This window comes from Notechis scutatus, chromosome 4, assembly GCF_049901735.1.
Source record: "Notechis scutatus isolate UNSWTSFEM ecotype Mainland chromosome 4, rNotScu1.2, whole genome shotgun sequence".
In the NCBI taxonomy this organism is placed as follows: domain Eukaryota; kingdom Metazoa; phylum Chordata; class Lepidosauria; order Squamata; family Elapidae; genus Notechis; species Notechis scutatus.
In genome coordinates this window covers 162,976,926-162,986,791 of record NC_142012.1, presented here as the reverse complement: position 1 = coordinate 162,986,791, position 9,866 = coordinate 162,976,926, and the positions used below count along the sequence as shown (strand labels likewise).

The following is a 9,866-nucleotide window of genomic DNA, read 5'->3' as shown; positions in this document are numbered from 1 at the left end:
CTAGGTGAAGTTTCTGCCGTGCAAACTTCTAACTGGAGAGCATGATTGATGACTCTTGGCTATGGATGTGTCCCATTGGAGAATATGAATTACAATACACCCAGGGTGTTATGGGAAATTAGGGTCAAGGGTGACAGTGAATTATGTGTCCTCAGAGTCGGCTACACCCAGGCAGTGCCAGACATGTTAACTCCCAATAAATCCTTTTGAAATTTTAAAAGTTTGGCTCGAGACACATGATTTAAATGGGGGTAACTACCAGAGCCCCGACAGCCATGCTGACTGGTACGCTTGAGGCTGGTAGCTTTGAATTTTATACTTCATATACTACTGATAAATTTATCTGAACAGGTAACCCTCCCTGACTGATTTGGCCAAGCTCCAATGTTAGCACATGGGGGAAGACCAACCAAATATTCTAGGACTGTTAAGTTCAACAGGAATAAATTTTATATTGTTGTCTGGTTCTTATTCCAAACCAAGAAAAAGACGCAGGAGAAATTCACTGAAGGTAGGCCTCATTTGGAAAGGAGGTCTCCATTTATTCGGTAGCCAGAAACAACAGTGACAGTAGGATGTTTCTGCAGTGGCTGAAAAATTGGGGTTGAAAGTAGATGAGCTTTTATACAATTTGGGGGTCTTTTATGATTGAGATGCCTGTTCATATCCTGTAATATTTTAATGGCTGTTGCCAGATTCCTATGAGGTCACGAAGGGGTCATGACCGGCTCTACAGGCAGAAGGTGAAATGCAAATCCTAGACCAGTGGTAGCTAACCTTTTTGGACTCCCATGCCAAAAATTGCACGCACGTGCCAGCACCCAGAAGGCAATGTGCTTGGGGGCCCCCACACCCCCTGTGCACATGCTCATGATCTCCCATGCACCGCACATCTCTGTGCATGTGTGCGCGCACATCTCCAGTGTACTCCACCCAGCACATGTGCACCAGATAGCCGACAATCAGCTGTCAGGTGGGTGGCACGCATGCATGCACAATGGGGCTCTTCCGGGGGACCTCTCAAATGCCGGCAGAAGTGGCTATGTGTGTCACTTCTGGCACGCATGCCGTAGGTTCTCCATCACAGTCCTGAGCTGATCTTGTCAATGTTGCCTCCTTGCCTGTTGTGTTGCTTATTCGGAGCTTCTGGATGAACAGAGTGGCCTGGCTTTATGAAGGGATACAACATATCCATTCCTAAAGCTTGACCTCTTCAGGCCTCTGCTGGAGGCTGTTTTCCTATAGCAGAAAGACTGGGTCTGCTTTCTGCCTTAGTTAAGGAAATTTTTCTCTTCTCCTTTGGGGGAAATATTCTATCCTGCCTTTTTTTAAATATTCTGTAGAATATTCTATTCTGGGGAGATGAAAATAAACATTCCAGAGGTATATTATTCATTTGATATTAAAATAAGTAAATAAATAAAAATACCCTATGGCTGTGCAGCTATAATTCTACGAGCCAATTTAGTGTAAAGGTTAAGTCATTCGAAACTGAGATCCGTGAGTTCTAATCCTGCCTTATGCACACAGTCATCTAGCTTACCTTGGGCCAGTCACTCTCTCCCAGCCCTAGGAAGAAGACAATGGCAAACCAACTTCCAAAATTTTGCCAAGAAAACTGCCAAGAACTTGTCCAGGCAAATGGTAAGTGCCAAGCTAGAGTTGTATGATGGACAACAATTACACAAAAGAAAATCTCCACCTGGTTATACATGATGGTTGTCTTCCAGTGCTTGGTCAACCAGTATGTTATGGTAAGTGCCAAGCTAGAGTTGTATGATGGACAACAATTACACAAAAGAAAATCTCCACCTGGTTATACATGATGGTTGTCTTCCAGTGCTTGGTCAACCAGTATGTTATGGCTGTATTCACACCCACTACTCTTGACTCTGTTAATTGGAATCCTTGCAGATGCGTTCATACAACACATGAATCTTGGTGAGTGGTTACTTTGCATTTGTGCATGACTTTGTGTCTTGCATGAACCACCATGTTTGTTTGGTTACTGGTTCAGTGCATTATCCAAATCAGGAAAATTGGGTAATATAGTAATCGGGTTAAACATATTGATTTCGATTAGATTAGATTAACAGAGTTGGAAGGGACCTTGTAGGTCATCCAGTCCAAGCAGGAGACCCTACACCATTTCTGACAGATGGCAGTCCAATCTCTTCTTGAAAGTTTCCAGTGATGGCACTCCCACAACTTCCAAAGGCAACTTCTGTTCCATTGGTTGTTTGTTCTTCTCACTATCAGAAAGTTTCTCCTTATTTCCAGGTTGAATCTTTCTTTGTTCCATTTCCATCCATTGTTCCTTGTCTGGCCTACAAGTGCTTTGGAAAATAGCTTGAACCTTTCCTCCTCTCTGTGGCAGCCCCTCAAATATTGGAAGACTGCTATCCTGTCTCCCCGGGTTCTTCTCTTCACTAGACTAGCCATGCCCAGTTCACATATTGTGTTAATTCAATCAATGAAAGTTACTCCCAGGAATGAGTTTAAAGGTATTTGATCATGGCGGCTATCAGCAGAAATACATGAAAGTCTTTTTATATATATATCACAGAATCAAAGAAAATGCCTTTTTTTTTAAAAAAAAAAGGAAGAAGATGAGAACACAATAGTACATGCACTTTTAAAGTAATGAAGGAAAAGCACATTATCCTATTGCAATTGATGCAGAATGTTCCCAGAAATTGCCTAATATAAAAAGTCTGGACTTAAATCAAGGAAGTCTTGGGACTTGATGTCATCTTTAAAAGCAATTCAGACATCTGCTATCCCATCAGTAAAGAAATGAAGGTTGCAAAATGCGGGAAGAAGGTGAAGAAGAACAAATAGGTGGAGGAAAGGTGTGGGGGGGAAACAAAATGAAAGGGAAGGAAGAGAGAAGAACAGAAGAACCGAGTTGGAAGGGACCAGAAAGCAAGACAAGAAGCAACGGATGGAAACTTATCAAGGAGAGAAGCAACCTAGAACTAAGGAGGAATTTCCTGACGGTGAGAACAATTAACCAGTGGAACAACTGGCCTCCAGAAATTGTGTTCTGACCCAAACCTTGTTCCAAGGAAACAAACACGAAACTTTTAATGATTCTTTACTAATTCCATTCCTTCATGGTTAAAAGGCTGTTTCAAACTAATTGCCTCTGATAAGAACGAGCCTTGCCAAGGTTGTGCAAGGCTGCCGAGAACACTAAATAAAATTACTCAGAAATATTTCAAACACAAAGAGTCTCCAAACACCAACCAAGATATCCCAAATGTTCACAAGGCTTGAGTGCAAAAAGTTCTTTGCTTCCTGCAAAGAACTCCAGTTTCTCAGCTGGCTTTTATCCCTTAAGGGAGGGGCCATCTCCTTGCAGCCTTACTCCTGAGTCGCCTGTGCTGCTGCAGCTTCTCTTTCCTTTAAACAGGCCTGCGCACACGCGCACTGGGCGCAGGCTCCTCAGGGACCTCTTCATCACTGCTGCCAGCCTCCACAACCTCCGAAGTCAACGTTTCATTCCCTGATGGTCCTGGCCCCATCCCTGCATCACACGCAGGCCCCTCATCTGAGTCCTCGCTCTCCGAGACTTCAGCCGTCCGCACCTGCTGCCAGTGAACCACAACTAATTGTGGATGTTCCAACACTGAAAGTTTTAAAGAAGTGATGGACCACCGTTTGTCTGGAATGGTATAGGGTCTCCTGCTTGAACAGGGGGGTTGGACTAGAAGGCCTCTAAGGTCCCTTCCAACTCTGTTCCTCTGTTCAATAATCCCTTAAAGATTTACAAACCTAAACAAGCGAAGATGGGAGAAAAACAGCAACCTTGTGCCCAGGGAAAGAAAATGTTTGGAAAAGTGAATGAACCTGTTTCTACAAAGCACTGAGTGATGGAGTGACACTCAGCAGTTACCCATCAAAAATTCCAAGGATTCCTATCCCTGAATCTCAGTGAAGTTTTTAAAAAAATGGGAAGGAGGGAGGGTGTTGTTTGACCCACGCGAGCAGGGACATTACCCCTCCGTCATGATCTCACTAGTACCTCGCACTAGTCTTCCTCTCTTGAAAAACATGTCACTATTGTATGCTTGTGTCACAAGGCTGTCATGCGTGCTGAATTCCTTTCGCCACTCGGACAATCTTCATAGTCAACTAAGTGTTGGGGGCAGTGGTGGGATTCAGCCGGTTTGCACTGGTTCAAGAGAACCGGTTGTTAACTTTCTGAGCAGTATGGTGAACTGATTGTTGGAAGAAATGATTAGGGCACAGAACCGGTTATTAAATTATTTGAATCCCACCACTGGTATCCTTTCAGCCCCTTTGTTGGCAACGGTTTGAGTACCTCTCACTAGTAAGCTGTGGCTATCTCACAATATTTGATGCGGGGTGAATTACTCTTAACTTTTGGGGTGGATTTGGGATAGATAAGATGCCGAGGCAAATTGTTAACAGAGAGTTTTGAAACCTTACCCTTGTCTTTTTTATATAATTATTGTTCTTTCTGTTAACTGTTTCATCATTAATATACTGTATAGAAGACAGGCCAATCATTTGAAAATAGATTTACTAGTTTAAAATTTTTCATGGAGGGGTGCTGTTTCACAAGGAGTGGGAACCAATACTGTAGTAGTGTATGTATCAGAATTCAAATGGAGGAGATAATGTGTATACGTGCTGTTTTTTCTTTTCAATGCACTTTCTAATGACTTGATGGTTTTGTGTTTTGTTTTGTTTTGTAAGTTTTTGGAGTGTTGTATTTTAACTTTTTAAAAGTATAAAATAAAAATAGAGGTTTAAAAAAAGGACACATCTGCCTCTACAAAAGAGACCAGGAGGGTCCTTGCATCTCTCATATACACCCGATGATATTCATTAAATGCTGCTAACAAGTTCTTTAAAACATCTAGATGATTTCCCTTCCCCATCAGTTCTCCTGCTACCAGTTCCAAAGAATATGTATTCCTCTTCCTTCCTTCTCCCCTTCCCTTCCCATAACTTTTCTTTTCTTTTCTTTTGGAACAAGGCCGATGTTTCGTAGAAAGAAGAAAAAAAAATCCTGTGCATTTATTTTGTTTGCACCCAAAAGACGGAATTTGTTTGGGGTTCTTTGAACACGGAGGGATTGGTGTGGGAATTATGTATGTATGTGAGTCAGTGTGTTCTAGACACCTCTAGTGATGGGTGTAGCATCATTCCCATCATTAGTGCATTCCATCGTGGCTTGCATAAGCAAAGATGCCTTTGTCTGGGTTATCCTAATCCTTTCATGAGTATCTTTTGCTCGAAATAAGTGGCTGTTTTGACCAGGGCTGCTTCTTGGTACGGGATCCAGCTGCTTTGTTGTGTCCCAGTAGGATCTCTGCAAACGGATCTGTTCGGCTTCCTTGAATGTGTGCTGACCCTGAACATGATACATGGGTCAACCTCAGTGCATTTAGATATAGAAGGTATGGTTCATTCTGTTTTATTGGGAGGGGGGAGAGAGATAAATCCCACAGGCAGGAGTCCATTATATTGAAAATCTGCAACCTAATGTTTTTGAGTGGAGCGAGGAAAGACGAAATGGTAGCAACCTTCCCCTAACCCAAACCATGCAGTCTTAAGAGCAACTGAAAATTAGATTCCTTCTGACGTGAGTCAAAACACAAACACACAGCTCTCTTCTGCTCATCCTTCCTCATTGCCAGCACTTCCCAGGGGTTTACAAAACGTTCCTTCTGCTTGGAAGAGATCCATAAATCTCCCTAAAATTCCCAGGTGTGCTGTTCTTCCGCTGCAGCTCTCTCCGTCCTGGGTGATGACCATTCCTTGTCCCATTCACCTTCTTGTAGGTAGCAAAACATTCCCGAAATCCAGCAGGCTGCTCTTTCTCAAGCATCCTCTCTCTTCGACAGGCATAACAATGCTCCCAAGCCTGGCCTCCAATCTTTTTTCCCCTTTGCCTTCTTCTTTCAAACTTCTCTCTTCCCCTTTTTCCCAAAGGCAGGGAAGGGCTGCTCCTTTGAGAGGTTCCGTTAAATTATTTAACTTCCACAAGCTGCTCGGCAGCCCAAATGTCTATTTCTGTCTGTCAAGCAAAAAACTAGGTCATTTACTGTTTGCCATTCCAATCAAGCAACTGCAGAGATTTAGCCTGCCATGGCTGAGATACTGTGCGCCACCCCCCCAACCCCCCCCCCAAAAAAACCCTGGAACTCTTTCCGCATTTCCTACACCCCCAAAGAGTTTGCGAGGCATCCAAAAGGAAAGAGCTTAGCAGAGTTTCTCAGCGAGATTCTGTCTGGCAGCTTCAAGAGAATACTTATCCACGGAGAAATCGAAATCGCAGTAGGGTTTTTGCACTGCTACCAACCAGCCTCCAGATCATCCTAGAATCTTCGCCAACGAGAGTCAAAGCCAGATGCTTCCATTTTAATACATGTATGTATTTATTCATTGAGTTTTGTTCACCAATACAGTGAAAAATGGCATTAAAATTTACAATGGGTCATTCCTAGAATGTCATGACATTTTTCTTTTCTTTTTTTGCTTGTCATCATAAAATGTCATTGTATATTCTTGAAAAGATCTTTTTTTTCCCATGCACAACAGACAATAAGCTTCTTAAAAAAAATAAATTAAACTAAAGTACAAAATTAAAAACAGCTCTGAATATTCCCCTCTTAAGAAAGAGGCATCATATAACCAGCAAGTTATCTGGACACATTCATAAACAGTGCAATATTTTTTTTCTAAATTCGTCAAAGTCCATCAACTAAACCATGACCACAGTATAAGATTCATTAAATACATTTCTTGTCAACAATGAGTGCAAAACACATTCAGTAAGTCCTGTTCAATACTGATATAATTAAGAGAGCCAACTTTTTCAATATCTCTGCCTTCCTATGAGAAACCCACCGTATAAATCTTGTCTGCCTTTCCTTTTATGGAAAAAAAAAATACAAACAATCTTTTGATGCAACGTTTTGACATTAGACATTAGCAGATTGTTGTTAACAAATATTCAGATATAAAAATACAAATATGAAGAGTTTTCTGTTAAAAAGAAGCGTGCCATAGTGGGATGACCAGTGGCACCAAAGACGTGGCACCGAGACCAGGAAGCTCATGCAAAAAAGATGGAGCAAACATGTCTCTTGACAGCAAAACAATCACTGTCTTTTATACTATAGTCCATCCATATCAGAATCTTTTTTGTTGTTGTCTTCTTCCACTCAGCACTGCTGGCTTTGAGTTTGCTTCCAAACTGCTGGTATTTTGGAAACAGATTTTTTTTTTTTAAAAAAAATCATTATTATTTATTTTTACAGGTGGGGGAAATAAGGGATCAAGGAGTGAACTCTAATGAAGCAGTTTACCAGTGTGGACTATTATACAAACACGGATGAAACCTATTATATTTAGAGTACAGTGTGGATCTGGTATTTGTTATCTGGGTACCTATGCAAGATGTTAGCTTATGCAGCCACCCCACCGCCAACCCCAGAAAGTGAAAGGCGTAAAGTGCATTGCTAAAGGAGACCCCCCCTCCCTTTTTTTAAAAATTAAGAGCACTAGGCGATCCTGTGGCTCAGCACCGTCATAGCATGGCATGGGGGGGGGGTCACCCCAGACCAAGAGGGGACACAAACTGCTGCTGTTGTGAACCGGAAGAGTGTGTGTGTGTGTGTGTGTCGGTGTGGGGGGGAGAGGAAAGGGAAAAAGATAGCTAAAGACAAGACAAAATAGCTCAAAATCGCTGCGGTGGACGGCTCCGCAGGCAGTGCATCCAAGCGGGGCAGGGCGGGGGCTTTGCAATGAACGGCTCCCCAATCTTGCAGGCGCGTAAGGAAGCGGGGTTGGCGCGGGCGGCTCGGCGCGCCGACGGTGCTGAAACGGACAGCTCCTTCAAGGCGCAAGAGCGCCATTCAACGCCCGCCCGCCCGCCCGCTTTTCCTTTCTCCCCCCCCCCACCCCCTAACCCCTCCCGCCTCTTTCTAGAAGGGTCGTTTTAACTCCGGGATTGGGCACCATCGTCCCGTGTGTGTGTGTGTGTGTGTGTGTTGTGTGGCAACGGGGACAACATTGGGGGGGATGACAAGGTCTCGGCGTCCGGCGGCGCTCCGTTGGAAAGAGGAGGAGGAAGGAAGGGGGGAGAGAGAGAGAGAGATGATACGGCCCCCCCACACACATCAGTTCCTTCTTCGGGCCGGGGTCGCGTTGGAGGTGGAGAGTGTTGCCAGCAGCCTCATCTTCTTCCGTGCTTTTCTGGTTTGTCCACAATCCCAACAAACATGCACAGCCAAAAGTGCTTTAAAAATTCGGGGGAATCCGCTGCAGCTGATGCAGAGGCGCTGCGGTGCCCGCTTTATACCCCGGACGGCGACTTCCCAGCCATGCCCTTCAGCACCTCGTCTATTCGATCGTCTTCGATGACCACTGCAGGGGGAGGGGGAGGGAAGGAAGGAGAAACCCAACACGCGCCGTCAGGACGGGAGGCGCCGGGTCCCGTCCCCCAGTGGCCTCTTAGCCCCCGGGGTGGGGAGGTGGAGGGGTGTTAGACGGGCAACTTTGGCTCCGGGAAGCTCAGATTACGAGTCTCTCCTCCCCCTTCCCTCCTTTCCCTCACCCCCTTTCCCCCACCAACGGAATTCCCGCTGGCCATCCAGCCCCTCTGCCGGGGGGGGGGGAGAGGCTGGGGGAAAGGCCCCTCCTTGCACTTTCTACGGGGCTCTGGGGAAAGAGAGCCGGCCGGAGCGCTCAAGTGACCCGCGTTGGGGGCGGGGGTGGAACCGGCGGCTGGGCTTTTTTTTTTTCTCCGGGGAGGAGAGAGCAGAAAGCGCCGAGAATTCCTGCGCCAAAGAGGCCTGGTGGGGATCAAGCAGCCGCGGTCGTAGCGTTTGGATCTCCCAACGCGGGGCGCGATGGAGAGGTCTTTTTGGGGGTGGGTGGGGGTGTTGAAGAAACATAGCGCCAGGCTAAACAGCCAGTCGGCCGGCCGGCCCTCCCCGCTTTTCTGCGGCAGGATCCACCTGCGGGTGGGAAAAAATTACAGCGGCAGCCAAGTTGGGGCTGTGGGGGGGTCGAGGGGGATCTCAGCCAGGGGAATTACAGGGGGCGCACGTCCATTTACTTCCCCCTCCCTCCCCAGGAATCGCAGAGCAGGGGGTTGAAATGCCTGGCTCCCTAATTCCACCCCCCCACACCCCCTTTCCACGATCCTGCAGCGACAACCAAAGGGACAAGCGGCGGACAGGGATGGGTGGCCTTGGGGGCAGGTGGGGGGTAGTGATGGGCTGAGAAGGATGTCTGCGGCGATCCTTGTCCCGGGAGGACGCGCGGGGTCCGCTCACCTCGCTTGGCTCGTCCGATCTGTCCTAACTTGGGGGGCCTCTTGGATTGGTTGCCCCAGGAGTTGGTGTCCTGGAGGCGGCAGCTGAAGGAGATGTCGCCCACCTCCGAGTCGGTGCCATAGCGGGCCACTTTGTCGTCGTTGTAGGGCAGGATCTCAGACATGGTGGTGGCGGCGGCGGCGGCGGCGAGGAAGAGGGGAAGCGGTAACAACAACAACAACAACAACAAAGCAAGGAAACGGGCAAGGAAGGCTTTGCTTGGGTGCCTGCCGAGCTTTTGGAGCGAGCGAGCGCGCGCGAGAGAGAGACAGAGAGAGAGAGACAGAGAGAGAGAGACAGAGACACAGAGAGAGAGACAGAGAGAGAGAGAGACAGAGACAGAGAGAAGGCTGGCCAAGAGCTAGCGAGGGTGGGCGGGCGATCGGCTCCGAAGAGGCAGCAGGGTTCAGCCGGAGCGGGCGGGCAAGAAGCGGATGCGGCGTCCAACAGCCTCGATCAGCGTCTGAGCCGAGCGCTTGGGACAACCCTACATCATAAAGGAAACCC

General features: G+C 46.7%; 1 protein-coding gene across 1 annotated transcript; it reads right to left on the bottom strand.

Annotated features, from left to right (window-relative positions):
- Positions 1 to 6,389: 6,389 nt before the first annotated feature.
- On the bottom strand, positions 6,390 to 9,601 carry CAMK2N2 (calcium/calmodulin dependent protein kinase II inhibitor 2). Its single transcript, XM_026694537.2, has 2 exons — positions 9,321 to 9,601; positions 6,390 to 8,406 (listed from the first exon to the last, which is right to left on the bottom strand). The coding sequence occupies exons 1-2, from the start codon at positions 9,481 to 9,483 to the stop codon at positions 8,336 to 8,338; spliced, it is 234 nt and encodes a 77-aa protein (XP_026550322.1). The 5' UTR covers positions 9,484 to 9,601; the 3' UTR covers positions 6,390 to 8,335.
- Between the last annotated feature and the right edge of the window lie 265 nt (positions 9,602 to 9,866).